The sequence below is a fragment of the Channa argus genome, chromosome 15 (assembly GCF_033026475.1).
Source record: "Channa argus isolate prfri chromosome 15, Channa argus male v1.0, whole genome shotgun sequence".
NCBI lineage: Eukaryota > Metazoa > Chordata > Actinopteri > Anabantiformes > Channidae > Channa > Channa argus.
The window spans coordinates 15817109-15832565 of record NC_090211.1 but is presented as its reverse complement, the minus strand read 5'-3'; the positions used below and the strand labels follow the sequence as shown (position 1 = coordinate 15832565).

The window sequence follows — 15457 nt, the reverse complement described above, 5'->3', positions numbered from 1 at the left end:
GTTAGGACAAAGTGCTACATTTAACACTAAGGTCATGGGTGTTATGCTCCTGTTTATTCTGTGTGTTAATTTATTAACCTGTTTTCTTGTCTGCATGAAACAGATGAAGGGATTTACATTTTCCATGTATTTTTGTATTTTGCATTATCAAAGTGGTCGTTTAGGTCAATCGTTTATTAACACCTGCTCCTGTTTTTAATTATCTCATTTTCAAATGGAACTTTGTCCTTCATATATTTTTATGACAATAGTCACCATAGATCAAGAGATTATGCTATTAAAGGAGGCTCAGCACACCTCTCCCACCTTAAGTGTTTTAAATGTTTGGTTTTTTTTTCAGCATTTGCCATTAAAACAAACTGGATGATCTGGGACAGCCATATGTTTGTTAGTGGGTGACATGAAAATAAAATGACATTTACACCCACTCATGCAATGTGTTTGTGTGCTGTTTCAAAGGAAAATAGCATTGGTCATATCAAAAGTCCATGTAAAGTAGTGAAATAATTATTGTGAACATGTGGCAGATTTGTGAAGTAGAATAGAGAAGTGAGTAAGAGATGGGGTTTGCAGAGGGCACTGTTTGCAGCCAGTGTGAGGAGGAAGTCACACTACATAAACAGGTAGATAAAATTGAAACGACTACCCACAGTGATATTATCTATTGGAGGGTAAGATGTCTGTAGATGGAACAAAGTTATTATTTGAAGGTTTCTTGCAGAAAAGAAAAGATACTGTGGTAAGTTAACTCGTGTGTTTAGCGGTTTAATATGCTGATTGAAAAGTTACTTGGATTCATTCATAAATTCATTTCTGTCTGTAGAAAATAAGATGGTCAACATATTGGTTCAGGCTTCATAATACAACCTTGTTTTTCTATACAAAGAAGAATGGCAGTGCTGTAAGTACTCTGTAATAGAAAGTCCTTCAAAACCTCAATTGGTGAATTACATTGAACCTTTCCTGTAAAGGTCCAGCTTATTTCTGCTTTCATTTATGAAACCCAAAATTAAACTGAATGATGGTTACAGCGGTAGTATGTTCTGGTTGATGATTCTGATGTTATATTGGCATTAATTTTTTTTTTTAACAGTCAAACTTGAGAGGCTATTACTATATCTACACAGTAAGTCCACTTTTTGTTCATTAATGTTTTTGACCCTGCTAAGGTAAATTTTAGCGTGGTATACTTTTTATTCCACTGAACGTATTTGACAGCTTTAGTCACTAGTTAATCTACAGATTCAGACAATTTAATCAAAGAATAACATGTTATAAATTAATCTCCAATTTGTATATTTATGTTTAGCCTCAGTTTCATCAATGTTAACAAATTAATTTCCTATCATAGTTAAACTAGTATAAAACAATATCTACTTCACAACTTGGCCATTGTGCGCAATGAGCACACTTATTCTTGTTGAGAGATAGCGATGTAGCTATATATATATACATAAATTAAAAAATATAAACAAATACTTCTGGTTGGGACACTCAAATGTTAGTATTGTGTATTTATCTGTCCCTTTTTTGGTCCAGGTGCAGTCAGTGCGGGAGGTCCAGAGATCTGATAGCAAACGCTTTATGTTTGAGATTATCATGAAAAACGGAAAAAGAAAAATGTTGGTGAGTCACTGCTATGCATGACGGTCACTCATTTGATATAAACATGTGTGCTGTTAGCTGTAAGTGTGGCAGTTCTGGTTTAGGGTTGCCAAATTTAATCAACTTCCCTCAAGCCACAGTTTGTTTGTACGTGTGTGTGTGTGTAGGCCACAGCAACAGCAGACCTCAGAAAGGAGTGGGTTGAAAACCTATGGCAAGCCATGCACCTTTCTACCTCTGCAGTTTCAAGCTTCAAAATAACGAAGTGAGTAGGAAGTGGTTTTTGTCATGTCAGATCTGAAATTGAGTGTTGAGTGTTACAACCTGGACTGTTGTGCATTTGGTGGTTTATATAACACCTTACGGTTACTACTTTAATTCGTAACATAAACTAGCCCACACATCCATTATCTTAAGCACTTATTCAGTTCTGGGTAGTGGAGCACTGGAGTCTGTCACAGCTGCCATTGGGCGAGAGGCGGGGTCCACCCTGGACAGTTCTCCAGTCTATCTCAGGGCCAAGACAGAGACACCTACACAGACAGCCTGTGGCAGGCAGGTAGATTTAAACCAGGAACCTTCTAGCTATGAGGCAGCAGCACTAACCACTCCACCACTGCAGTCCCCTGAAACCCCAATAAATACATATAATTTATTTAAAAGGATTTGGCCATTTCTACTTGTGCTGAATGTTGCACAGCAGGTACTTATCACCTTGTCATCTTGGCAGGGGGCGGCCCCCTGGGTGACCAGTGCCACCCTTCTGGCTCCGTCTCTGCTGTGCGGTACATTTTACCTGTAGACTGACCGGACAGTCTCCCTTCTTTTCAGTGTTGACATGTGCGAGCAGCAAGAGAGTAGAGACAGCAGAACAGACAGCAGCACACCCATCGGCCCACACAGAGAGCGTGTGATGGATTTGCTTCCTGCTTTGCCACTTTCTGCTCCTTCTCCTTCAGACCACCAGGAGAGCTGGTGCATCCCCTCGCCTATCCCCCCGTTTCAGGAGCCGATCAGTGAGGACGAGCCCATGTACCAAAACGTAATCCTACACTGTGGAAACCAGCAGAACGGGGGTAAACTTTAAATTGATTTAGATATTTGAACCTAAGCAAGTGCTTTTTGAGTTTTTCATACACGGTCCTAAAGTCCTCATTTTCAGACAGTCTCAACAATCCTCATTGGTCCAGTGGGTTGAGCGATGCAGACAGCAGACAAGAACCAGACTACGATGTTTTACCAAATAGAAACAGTATGACCTTAAATATACATTAACCATCTACAGTAACTTAACATGCAGTGTAACTTTACTTGAACTCACCTCGTCTCACCACATCTCCTTAGAAATATGTGGTTCTGTAGAGATGGAAGAGGGCGTGTATGACTTTCCTCTCTCATATAGGATGGGTGATACACATCCAGGTGAGATTGCTTGTTTTTATTTAACAGACATCCGTTTTAAAAAAGTAACACCAAAATAACATATATATTTTTTGGTAACTTTTTAAAAATCCATTCCAGACCAGACAGACAGCATCTACGATGTCCCAAGCTCTCTTTTGAGGACACTGTCAGATGACACACTAGGTAAATCCTGCTTTGGGTTGTTGTCGCAGTTCACCTTTATAACAAGGCTTTGAGATATTTTCTTATTTGTTTTTATAAGACAATGCATTGGCAGCCCCTGATGATGAAGAGAAACAGGATCAGGAAGAAATCTGCTGGACAATATGAGTTCTACGTTGAGGAGACCGTCGATGGATTCAAGGGCAGCAGCACCCACTAACCCATTAGTCATGCAACCTTTGGACTACACACACAATTCTTTGAAGTGAAGCTAAAACTAAAGAGCTAAAAACAAAACATGCGCAACCAGAAAGGATGAGCTTCGGTTAAGGTATTTATTTAATTCGCTTCTTAGCAAAGGCTGAGAGTCACACAGTCCTTTATAACCACAGAAACTGCTGCTCATAAATGTCTGCACGTATGCACTCTGGGTCAGTCACAATATTATTATAGTCACAACAGAAAAATTACTCGTTGACATGTTATCTAGTTCACCCAACATTGATATTGCTGTATTACTCACTTTGGACTTGTTTTCTATGGTTCATGCATGGTTCTAAAAATCCTTCATGGGTTCAATGAAATAAAGACTTGTTGCAGGTACACGATTAAAAGGTGAAGAAAACAAAAAACTTAAGCATGCTAGCATTTACTTTTAATGTTTTAATATATCAGCTATTTTATTCTATTGTTATTTATTTCATTTCTTACATCTCAACAACCTTTTTCTGTGTTTACTAAACACAAATGTTTAGTGATCAATTGAGGAAGCAGTCACATAGTGCCTGTTTTGTTTTCACAAGCCTTTCAGGCTGGAGAAGGTTGTGAAGACATTTGTCAACACAAAATAATTTGCACAGTTTTACACGATATATGTAATAATTACAGTATGTACAATTCTGAATTTCCAGAGAAAAGTTAAAGATCTAATATCAATTGACACATATAGACTAGTAAAATGCATTACTCAAAAATAATACATTAGTACAGGTCACACTAAGCAAAAACAAGGCAAATGTAACAAGCAATGCATAATAGTGATTTGAACTAGTACAATCAAATAAAATACAAAACAATTTTAAAATAGTATCTGCAAAGCAATAGGTAAATGCAATCCAATGAGCAGAGACTTTAGTTTGAATCCATTTTAAATTGCGATCATTGTCAGTTAGCAATAGAAATAATATTTGGTTCACAGTTATACACATTCACAACATGACAAAAATAGTGAAAAAAAGATTGTCATGATACAAGTAAAATTAATTCTAAATTCTGACTTCATGTTAACTAAGGTCTTGTGCCTTACAGTGCAAGCATGTAATAGCTAATCATAATATGTATTAATAATGTAATTGCGTTACTAGTTAAATTTGAGTGTAGGTCCCCAGTGTTTTATAGTCTAGTATCTGTCAGTCGGGACATGAATAACTTCAACTCTGACATATTTTATGTGGCAATTTTTAATGTTAATCTACGGTAGTGCTTGGTTTACTTATCAGCTTTGTGGCTGGTATGGGAAGTCTGTCTCACCACCGATCTTCAAATATGCAGACACCTCAACTTGGAAGTAAGTGTTTTATAATTGAATCAGAGCGGGGCGTAGTACTGTTCCTTCAGGAACTCCTCTAGCACAGTGATGATGCTGCAGGCTTCTGGCAGGTCACTGTGCTCTGCCCGGGCATTCTGCAGCAACACTTCCCAATTTCCACAACCCTTTAGGAACTGGCAGCAGCGAAACAGGGCATAGTGACTCATCTCTGACTGCCGCACAAAGCGCTTCAGGCTGTTCATGTCCTGGATTGCCTGCGGAGTGGGAGGTGGTGGTTGATACAGAGTTAAAATAGCAGATAAGGATAGGATAAAGAACGGAATAGAGGAATAAAAACTATATGTCTATTAGTATTCATTTAGTGCCACCATGAAGTTGACAACTGCAGTTCTGACTGAAACATTTTATTAGCTGGATTGTCAATGTTAATTTATTCTCACCTTAAGCTTGAAGTTCTCCAGAATCTGTCTGAGCAAGAAAGGATTACAGCGCTCTGCAGCATTTAGAAATGCCTGAATCCAGTCATCACAAAATCTATTATTGACTGGAGGCAGAGAAGTGATCTTTATTAGACAGCGCAGAGAAATTAAACATTTTTATCAAGGTGGTTTTACCATGCATAACTCACCAGTGTTAGAGAGTGTGGGTGGGCTGGTAGAGCAATCTATAATCAGGTCAGACTGTGTGTCCTCTGAGGTAGCCTTACACAGAGAAGCTGTTCTCGTGTCCTGCTGGGACAGGCCCTGCAAGCTGGCTGCTTTAATAAACCTGTTACAAGAGACAGCTGACAGCTAACAAAGAGATGGCTACTATACTGGTCTACAATGAAACACAACAGCACACTTACTAATTGGGAAGTAAAGATATGGTGTTGCAGCTTCTGTTGCAAGTGTGGCATGTCATCTAACTCACCTGGACACATCAGCCTTTGTCCTCTCATCTGCATGAATTACCTCCACATGTGTGTGACTCAGAGCCTGTATAGAGAATGTTTAGTGGTTGAAAACAATTGATGTGGAGACAAAATATATCCTGCAAACAAGATGCATTTATGTAAAAACAAAATTAATCAATTGAATTTTAGTAGTTTAATGCACAGTGTAAATAAACATGAGGACAGTTTGTCTATATGGGAAAATAAAATGTGTTTGTCTCATTGTGTTAACGGGGTTTTAAGGCAATTTTTCACTTTTTTTTTTTTTTTACTTGGCTATTATTTGTGTAAAGAGGATGTATCCAAGATTGGAATGTGAAGAATATTCAAAGTTTATTTCCATTACTTTCCAATAAGCCTTTTTCAATTTGCAATTATTTCTGCTCATGGTGGTGAAAAATGACTCACAGCATACAGCAAGAACTTGATTCTTTTCTGGACCAGCTGGACCACCCGATAAATGTGCATCACGGACTCCTCGTACCACTGGCTCAGATAAGGACGCACCTCTGTCTCAAGGTTTTGCGGCTGCAACAACCATGGAGGGACAAATCAGCCTTGCATTAAAATGCAATGACAAACATGCACATTACAGTGTTATTATGTTCTCATACTTCTTGTGTTTGCAGGTTGCTATGCAGGCCTTGGGCGTATTTATCAAGCTCTAATCTGAATGTGTGTTTGGGTCAAGGATTTGGAATATTTCCTGTTTCCCTGTGCAACAAATACAAGGACAATAAAGCACTGCATCAGCACAAGAAAGTGAATTTTGTAATAGCAAGGATTACATTTATTGGAGATCTAAAGAATTATGTTAGAAAGGATATAAATTCAGTCCTTTTTCAGAGCCCCCCATAAAGCAGATGACATATCCATTGCCATCAGCATCAGGCTGTTCAGGAGACCTTTCGTGCTCCAAAAGACAGCAGTAGCACCCAACTGCCTGCTCTGGGATACTGGAAAGAGAGAGTTATTATCAAATCTGTGTTAACAAATAAATAAAAAAATATTTGTGTTTACTTCTGGACAATAAAAGCTTTAAGTGTTATTGATGCAAAGACTGTTAGTGAAATTGTTACTTGAGTTCCACAGTTGCGATGTTGCCCATGCCTCCAAGCAGGGCCCCTTTGCTTAGCCTCCTAGAAATGTAGGTCCGCAGCTCAGGCTCTGCCTCCAATGGCAGGCTGCTGTCAATTAGTGTCAAGCTGTGGGCAGGGCACAGAGTCAGCATGGATACAAGCAGCAAGTGAGGGTGAGGAGAAATCTGGAAGCCACTCAAGTCAATGGAGGAGAGATGAGAAAGCTGATGACCAGAAGCCACGCTCAACAACATACAACTGAGTCACATAGCTGTAATGATGTCTTTCCCTCATGGGTGTGAAAAAATATTGGCACTGACAGAACTTCTTTTAGACACTGTTCTATAACACTGTACCTTAAATTTCTACCACATTTTGTAAATTCTACTTGATTGAGATTGTGAGAGACCTAAAGGCCATGTAACTCAGCAGAACAGCAATGACCAATCAGAACAAAATTACAAATGAGGTCAGCAATGATTCCATGTTGATTTCCAGCCCGTGAATACACCAACGCACAACACTGAAAGCCACAGAGAAACGACCACTAAAAGCAAGGAGCAGGTAGGCGGATGTCTCCTTTGTTACCTAAAGTCATCCTGACTGGTTGTGGAGTCAGCTCGTCTCTGGTTCCATGCCACATTTTCGCCAGTAGCCTCAGATCTAAGATAATTGAAAGTTTACTTATCACCTGGTTAGTTATTAGTGTACAAATGTCGTTTTATCTGCACGGGTTTCACTTAATAGGGGAGTTAAAGAGTGCTTTAGGATAAGAATCAGTGACTGCATTGTAATTCACTGTAAGAGATTAACACTCATTGCACATCAGGGAACTTTGCTTGGTGTTTTTTTTTTTTATATGTCTTGTAGTATAAGAGCGAGCCAATGTGAACTACAATAAATAATCCTTAATAAAGTAATAATAATCATATGACATGCAACGCCACATTTTGGAAGTAACGCTCCCTACAAACTCCGTAATATATTTGTTGACACAGAAAGTTGCATCACAGCTGTCGCTTAAACGCAACACCAGCTGACCGAAAAACCAAGAGACCATTGCGACTAGTTTTGACCACTACCTTGTGCCTTGATAGAGATAGATGGTGTAATAGCAGTTGAGTTGAATTTTCTGGCTGTATCCAGCAATGTCCTCGCTGTCAAAGTCATCCTTCTCCTCTACGTCAATTGAATCTTGGAAGGACGAAGTTTGGGATGAAAACATGGTCCTACTGCTGCAAGGGGCAAGTTAGCAGTCGCTAGCTAACACTAGGCCGTTTTTATTGTTTAGCAGGTCAGTATTATTGACTTGTCTGATTAATGTCGGGATCTCTGAATGATATTAGCCAGACAAAAACGCACAAAAACTACTACACTAGTGGATTCCCCTTATAAGTGATGTGGCTACTGCGCAAGCTCAGTCTGTACGTTTTAAAATGCGTCCGACTATCACACAAATGTTGTATGATGGTTCCATGGCCAAAACAGGCTGGAGTTGATTTTTTATTATTTTTTTTATTGAAAATGTGTAGAAAATAGGTGTTTGGCATTCTAGAAATATTGTTAATCTGTTTATCTAAAACCTGTTTCGAGATTTGTTAAAACATTATTTTATTCGTAAACGCATCAAGATTATTGAGGAGGCTGTAAAGAAGGATGAAAACATAGTTTCAGATTTGTGAAACCTTTATTTTGATCATGAAATCTCAATAAAGTGCTTTTTTACTCGGGCCACTATAGACCAGGTCGAGATCTAATACCACAACATAGACCTGTCAAATCAGCTTTATATTATCAAGACAAGTCTACGAAATTAAAAAAACATTGTTTCAGATATGTGAAAGTTCGGTTCTATTTTTGAAAACTCAATCATTCTCATTCTCATAAAACTCATTTTACCACTGTTGAAATTGATGTGTACAACGTAAAAGCAAAAACCCATTAAGGAAGAGGCTGCGTGATTAGTTTAGGCCAGTAGAGGGCGCAGAGGGTCGCACATTGTTGTCTTGAAGACCCGACGCCATCTTTGATTTGGTTGGTGTGTTACCACAGCTAACGTTAACATATTACCCAAGATTGGTAAGAAACAATGGGAAGAAAGAAGAAAAAGCAAATGAAACCGTGGTGCTGGTATCCTTTCACACACTTTGCACCTGCCGTTAGTATTATAACGTGTATTGCTTTTTATATGTTTGTGTGGTTAAGAGTGTTATCCCCTGTCTACAATGCTAAATGTAGCTAAGCTAACCAGCGTTTCGGGTAGTGGAATGCTAAGGTTATAGCAAATTAACAAAATATAGCTATAATGACAGCGTTTGAGCCAGCTGGCGCTCGTTTTGTTAATCTTAACATAAAGTCTGTGGTTAAACAACGCTACAGTAACAATATATTAAAAAAAGACAAAACTGGTCTGTGACTGTGACAAAGGTACGTGATTCTCAAAAACCGAGGGCAGATTCACAGCTGTGAGGTAACAACGAATCGATATGTCACGGACTGAAACTTTCCTAAATCGCAATCTCAGGTACTGTAACAGAGATTTTGATGATGAAAAGATTCTCATTCAGCATCAGAAGGCCAAACATTTCAAGTGTCACATCTGTCATAAAAAGCTATACACAGGTCCTGGACTTGCAATCCACTGCATGCAGGTGAGAAAACAATTACGACGTAAAACCAACATCAGAAAATCAGAACAGAGCATTGTTTTTAACACCATATGCTAAAATAAGCTCAATGCATCACTTATGTTGCAGGTGCATAAAGAGACTATTGATGGAGTTCCTAATGCAATACCGGGAAGGACTGACATTGAGCTGGAAATATATGGCATGGAGGGAATTCCAGAGAAAGACATGGACGAGAGGAGAAGAGCACTAGAACAAAAGAACCAAGGTAGTGGCAACAAAGCACCTTAATGTACTGTGTGCTTTGTTTTTGAGAATAATTCTACTACTCTCTGTTTTTCAGAGACTCAGAAGAAAAAACAGAACCAGGATGACTCTGATGAGTATGATGATGATGACGAGCCTGGGCCGTCCTTCCAGCAGCCTGCATCAAGCCAGACACAGGCAGGCTACATCCCACCGATGACACAGCCTGGCATGCCTCCTGGCTCAGGTACTGCAGGGATACCACCAGGCAGTTACTCAGGTGGGTATCCGTGTCTATACTTGAACAGCACTAACTTTTCTGACTAATTCTGAATAAAACTGTACTGTTACCTTGCTGTTTGCTAAGGGTGATCACAAATCTATCATTGACATTTAGGCTTGTTTACCAGTGAATTGGTCTCATCTGTTTTCAAAGCATCACAATTTTCACTCAGTATGTTATCTAAAAATGAATCTAGTCTGTCGCCGTGCATATTTTTTGTGTTTTGACTGAAATAGAAACAAGCTTTTCAAGCTGTGATTTTATACACTGATTCAGTTATTATTAGGTATTAACATAAACTTACTCTTATTGATTAAATTAGTAAAAACGCTTAACAAAATTTGCAAATTTATTTTTGGCAAGGCTCTTGAAGTGGATTGCATTAGATACTATACAAAGTTAAGTAACCAGGAAGTGTATTTTGTTTAAACTTTTCATCTTTTCATTTCAGGAATTCCCCCAGTGATCCCAGGATTGCCACCAATAATGCCAGGGATGCCTCCTGTAATGCCAGGAATGCCTCCAGGGTAAACATCTGGCTTTATTTATTGCTCTAATTTTCAATCCCCTCGTCACTATACGAATGCTGTATTTAAAATATTCATTGTATTTCTCCCATGTCCAGGATGATACCAGTGGGTGGGTTGATGCCTCCAGGTCCAGGGATACCTCCAATGATCCCCGGCGTGCCTCCAGGTAACAATGCTCAGCCACTGTTCACCTTTAGAAAGAACTTATGTCTATTTTAGCTCCAAAGTAATCTGTATTGTTATGTTTTGCTTTTAAATACAGTTTCTCAATATGTGGCAACATTGCAATGGCGAGACTGTACATCTCTCGCCTTATACAATTAACTTGTTGTTTTGTGGTCAGGTATGCCTCCTCCTGTGGGCCACCGTCCAGGCATCACACACATAGCTCAGATCCCCCCAGCTGCAAATATGCTGACTAGACCTGCCATTTCTGCTGCCACAAGCCCCTCTGCCCAGCCTGATGTCACAAAACCTCTGTTTCCCAGTGCTGGACAGGTAAACAATTTAATGACACCACTTACCTTGGTGCAGTTTCCATTTCCCTCAACACTCTGATGAGGCAGTTTGTTACTTTCTCCTCCTAAATAAGAATTGTTTGAATAACTGTCTGTGCCCACATAGGCTGATGATTTTATAGACTAATAATGATTTTATTCAGAAATTCCTATAACTGAAGGATATTCTTTACTTTTTTCCTGTGCTACAGATCGGCAGTCGGGTTGCAAGTACAAGTGCAGTCTCATCAAGTGCAAACTCTCAGTCTGCCTCCCCTAAAGCTCTGTGCCCAGTCACATCACAAGTATGCAATTGTGTGCCTGCTCTACTCTGAAAACCTGCACCTTTACAATTGCCAAGCACACAATTGTGTATAATTTGCCTGTGGTGCACTTGGGCAACTAAAGTCTCTTTTATTTGCCAATGCATTTTTAGTAAGATATTATAAAATCCAACCATCTATTTATGTTTATTTAATTTGTACCAACATGATTTTGTTTGCCTTTTCTTCTTGCTGCAAATCTGCTTTTAAAAAATATAGAAAAAGGCATCATGTCCTCACACAACCAAAAACTGACTTTACTGGGTAACTCTCCCATATGTGTAACAGTTGTGTTAACATGTTGCAGAGACAACAGCTTTTATAGACTTGGCATTGACATGTTTAAAGATGATATGATCATAATAACTAATAGATCTAAAGCTGTAAGTTCTGTTCGAGTTCTGACTGACTCATGAGAAAAAATGTTGGTAGTGCCGTGGAAATACAAAGTGGCATTGCTTTCTCTCACAGTTAAAGCCTACAATTCTGTGGCAGTTAAAGAAATGATGCAGGTTGAATTACCAGGCCTGTCTCCATCTGATCTGATCTGACTTGGGTGGACTGACAGTGTTACGAAAGTGAAAGATTGCAGAAACAGTCCAAACAAATCTATTGTAATCTTCTGTAGAATAAAACATATTAATGTCAAGCCTAGAGGACACCAAAAATGTATTTTTGTCATTGTAGTAACCTCAAAATATTATTAAGAGTACCCCAATGGAATTTAATTAACTTTTCAGTTTCTAATGTGTTTTCTTTTCTCTGTCCTCAGAGTCAGCAGGCAGTGTCTGGGTCCCCCCACCTTTCACCCTCTACCTCTTCTGACCTCTCAAAGCCCACATTCCCAGCATACACTCAGGCCAATGCAGCTGTAGCCAGTCCCAGTGCTGGCAGCAGCACAGTCTCCAAACCTCCTTCTACTGTAACCAGTAAGCCTGCCACCCTCACCACCTCCAGTGCAACCAGTAAGTTGATCCACCCTGATGAGGATATCTCATTGGTGAGTAGTCCAGAACGGTCTCTTTATCATTTTTACAGTAAGTAGTTTTGCAGCTTTAGAGTCTGCTAACCACAGTAAAGGTTTTGGTCAAAATAACAATTCAAAGATGTTCTTTTCGTGGAATAATGTAATTAATTTTACTTGTTGATTTCTTCTCATCAAGGTACAGAATTTCACTGTCAAATATTTCTTGCTCTTATTTTCTTTCTGTGGCTGTAGGAAGAGATGCGGGCTCAGTTGCCCAGGTACCAACACAGTATTCCTCGCCAAGGCCAGGCCACGGCTGCTGCCCTGCCAGTGGGCCCCGTGGGTGGCGTGATGGCTCCTCAGCAGCCTGGCATGAGGCACCCCATACCTGGTATATCTCATCTACTTTTAGTTTAGAAATACTTTACATTTTAGTCACTTGGTTTGTTTGTTAACCAGAACAGAATATCGTTAGATAATTCATTATTTATTCTTAGGTGCTTAAATTTGGTAGTAGTATAACTGTATGAACGACAGCATCGGTTTGTTGGTTTTTCTAGTCTAAAATAACTATTGGATTGATTTATAGAAAATGTTATACACACGTGACTTTGCTCATCCTCTAAGGTTTTCTATGTCACAATCAGGTAAATCTGGATAAATAACAGTGGCATTCAGCCTCAGATGTACTTTGTCCTTATGCTAAAATAACACGGTGAACTTTTTGTTTTGTCTTTTCGGCTTATTCCGTAAGTTCAGGGTCACCACAGCAGATCATTAGTCTGCATGTTGATTTGGCACAGTTTTTACGCCTGTTTTTTAAATTTATTAATTAAATTTAGGTTTAGGTTTTTGGGTTAATTAATTTCATTTGACATAAACACATTACAGCTTCACAGAGTCTCTATCATGGCTGTAGACACTACAACATTATGATTAAAAAGCCAACAAATGTGTGTTCCTGCAGGCCAGTATGCTGGTCCACCACAGGGGATGCCAGGCTACATACCAGGAGGGATTTCTCCATTTGGACAGGCTCCTCCTGTGGTTCCTCCAGGGTATAAGGGAGCCCCTGCACGGCCACCAGTGGGTTTGAGACCCCCTGTTATGTCTCCTGGAGGCCGCTACTGAAGCTTGCCATCCTCTCTTCTATAGGTTTGGACACTCAACCCTTTTCTAATGTCCTGAACTGCTAGTAGACAAGCCAGTATTGGTATCATAGTACCATGGCGTACTTTTAATGCTACTACTGAGCTATGAGGAAAAGACACTGACAAAAACAAAAAAAAAGCTATAAAAGCATCACAGAGCTGGAAAATTTTACACTGTACCAAACCAGGACTATGAACTGTTTCACATTATATCTGTTCTGTGGCTTTTTCCTTCTCGTGTTTCATTTAGGTGTATAGAAGTATAATAGATATGGTTCGTAGTGTTGTGAAGGCGCTGGAGTTACATGAGCAGTACCCACCCAATATCAAGGCAAGTTTTATGTAAATACATTTCAGTATTTCAGTTAAACACTGAGGCCTTCACAGCACATAGTGCTGTTGGACTTTGTGTCCCCAACTTTGTTTGGTGAAGGCTTCAAGTAACCGTTGATGTGCTTTTGTGTTCTAAATCTATTGATTAATATTCCCATAACTAAGTAGATGAAATGGTAAATGTATTGTTGTACAGTTGTATTCTAATAAACTGTGGCAAAAATGTAAGACTCTTCTTTGCGGGATGTTGGTGGAAAAAAGACATCGCAGCAGGTTTGTACTCGTTAACAGCAACATTTTTTTTTCTTGAAGATGACCATTACAAATCATAGAAATGTTTGCTGAGCTGAAATTAAATTCTTCCTTATTTTGTTTTGGTGATGCTCTGTACACGGCACTGGCAGCCTGGCCTTTGAGACACTGAGTGCATTGTACAGCTGCATAATCTCCCGGTTGTTAGTGGCTGCAGTGCTAAAACCCAGATTTCTCTTCTCCCTGTAGCAATGCCATGGGTGACTGTATCAGTGTAGCCCTGTTTCAGCCTGAGGCAAGTCTCACCATTTTCTGTCTTTTCATTCATTACCAGGGGCCCTCACAGCTTCCATGCTGTTGGATCTCCATGTCCCCAAACTTGCAGCAAGTTTGGTGAAGGCCCTTGTTTGCATCATTTTCTTCAGGCATGTTAGCTTATGTGAGTTTGAATTTTGTTAAGCATTTGTGCGCCATTTGAACCTGTCTTCCATCATTTACGGGTGAGAGCATCAATATGCTCTTATTTCATTTAGTAGCTTGTTACCGAAAGTATAGCTTTTAAATGAAACTTACTTAAGAAGCTGGTGGCTTGATTTTAAAATAAATGATTTTTTACATTGCCACATACATTCACTGGCCACTTCATTAGGTACACCTAATAAACATTGTAAAATGGCCAGTGAGTGTATGTTAGCAGTTTGTCACCTGCAGCCATATGTACAAAAAGTGTTTGAACATGTGTGTTTGAAGGTTTCTGTAGAATTTGACTTTTCATATGCTATTAAATGGCTTTACCATTTAATCTTCAAATCCTTAATCTTTCATCAGCTTTCCTCAGTTGATCATTTGAATTAACTACTTACATGAAGGAGAAAGTCTACTAATAAAAGGTTGGTTAAAGCTGTAAGTACCACTGCTATAATTAAAATGTTTCTCCACCTGTTACTGTCTGAATCTTAAAAAAAAAAAAAAAATTAACCTCACAACAATTCTTAAACATTTTACACTGAGACAGCCAGTCATTATTTTTTAATCCAGAGGAATATCATAGTTAATACTTAAGTATGCAACACCTTTTCCCCACTGCCTGTAATAATATGTGATTAGCACCTCAACATAATTTATGGTGCAAAGAAGCTCTTTCAAAACATATTAGTTTACATAAGTTACAAAGTCTTCTCTGGTAAGTATAACCTCCCAGTTTAATACAGAGTAAGAGTCTTATTTACCTGTTGAAGGGTATAGTTTTCTGAAAAGATGTAACATTTAGTTTTGCTTGTACTTTATTCAAAACTTGTATAGAATATGATAATACTGAAGCTTACTTTAATTATGAATATTTGTTTTAGAACCTGTCATGCAGAGCTCTTTACACAATTGTAATTTCTGTTTCTATCATTTTTTTTATTGTTTTTACTGACCAAGTTGCAATAAACCAGTTCATAAATGCTGATGTGTTTGTGTGATATTTCTCTTTTATGCAATGTATATATAATAAAAGAAATTTAAATTTAT

At 38.8% G+C, this 15457-nt stretch overlaps 3 protein-coding genes across 11 annotated transcripts; 2 read left to right on the top strand and 1 right to left on the bottom strand.

The window, feature by feature from the left end:
* The first annotated feature begins 1611 nt into the window (after window positions 1-1611).
* On the top strand, window positions 1612-3657 carry LOC137099696 (uncharacterized). Its single transcript, XM_067476867.1, has 7 exons — window positions 1612-1626; window positions 1773-1870; window positions 2565-2681; window positions 2768-2857; window positions 2950-3027; window positions 3127-3192; window positions 3272-3657. Exons 3-7 carry the CDS (start codon window positions 2636-2638, stop codon window positions 3337-3339), a joined length of 348 nt encoding a protein of 115 aa, XP_067332968.1. The 5' UTR covers window positions 1612-1626; window positions 1773-1870; window positions 2565-2635; the 3' UTR covers window positions 3340-3657.
* Window positions 3658-3809: 152 nt separating this feature from the next.
* c15h17orf75 (chromosome 15 C17orf75 homolog) lies at window positions 3810-8186 on the bottom strand. 3 transcript variants are annotated; one of them, XM_067476861.1, is made up of 10 exons: window positions 7816-8184; window positions 7322-7396; window positions 6734-6859; window positions 6482-6610; window positions 6269-6329; window positions 6063-6182; window positions 5633-5697; window positions 5349-5488; window positions 5161-5264; window positions 3810-4974 (listed from the first exon to the last, which is right to left on the bottom strand). In XM_067476861.1, the coding sequence occupies exons 1-10, from the start codon at window positions 7956-7958 to the stop codon at window positions 4759-4761; spliced, it is 1179 nt and encodes a 392-aa protein (XP_067332962.1). In that variant the 5' UTR covers window positions 7959-8184; the 3' UTR covers window positions 3810-4758. The 3 variants fall into 3 exon arrangements, with proteins under 3 accessions (XP_067332962.1, XP_067332964.1, XP_067332963.1); XM_067476863.1 differs by lacking the exon at window positions 6734-6859 and having other exon boundaries at window positions 7816-8186; XM_067476862.1 differs by lacking the exon at window positions 7322-7396 and having other exon boundaries at window positions 7816-8186.
* A 500-nt stretch (window positions 8187-8686) lies between these two features.
* LOC137099691 (BUB3-interacting and GLEBS motif-containing protein ZNF207-like) lies at window positions 8687-15391 on the top strand. Of its 7 annotated transcripts, none has more exons than XR_010910790.1 (13): window positions 8687-8863; window positions 9258-9384; window positions 9490-9628; window positions 9704-9886; window positions 10341-10416; window positions 10515-10585; window positions 10763-10917; window positions 11129-11221; window positions 12012-12239; window positions 12459-12597; window positions 13174-13361; window positions 13608-13688; window positions 14192-15391. XR_010910790.1 is itself a non-coding variant. In XM_067476859.1 (12 exons), exons 1-11 carry the CDS (start codon window positions 8823-8825, stop codon window positions 13335-13337), a joined length of 1416 nt encoding a protein of 471 aa, XP_067332960.1. In that variant the 5' UTR covers window positions 8687-8822; the 3' UTR covers window positions 13338-13361; window positions 13608-15391. The 7 variants fall into 7 exon arrangements, 3 of the variants coding, with proteins under 3 accessions (XP_067332960.1, XP_067332959.1, XP_067332961.1); XR_010910789.1 differs by having other exon boundaries at window positions 8692-8863; window positions 13174-13688; window positions 14192-14237; window positions 14771-15391; XM_067476859.1 differs by having other exon boundaries at window positions 13608-15391.
* Window positions 15392-15457: the final 66 nt, after the last annotated feature.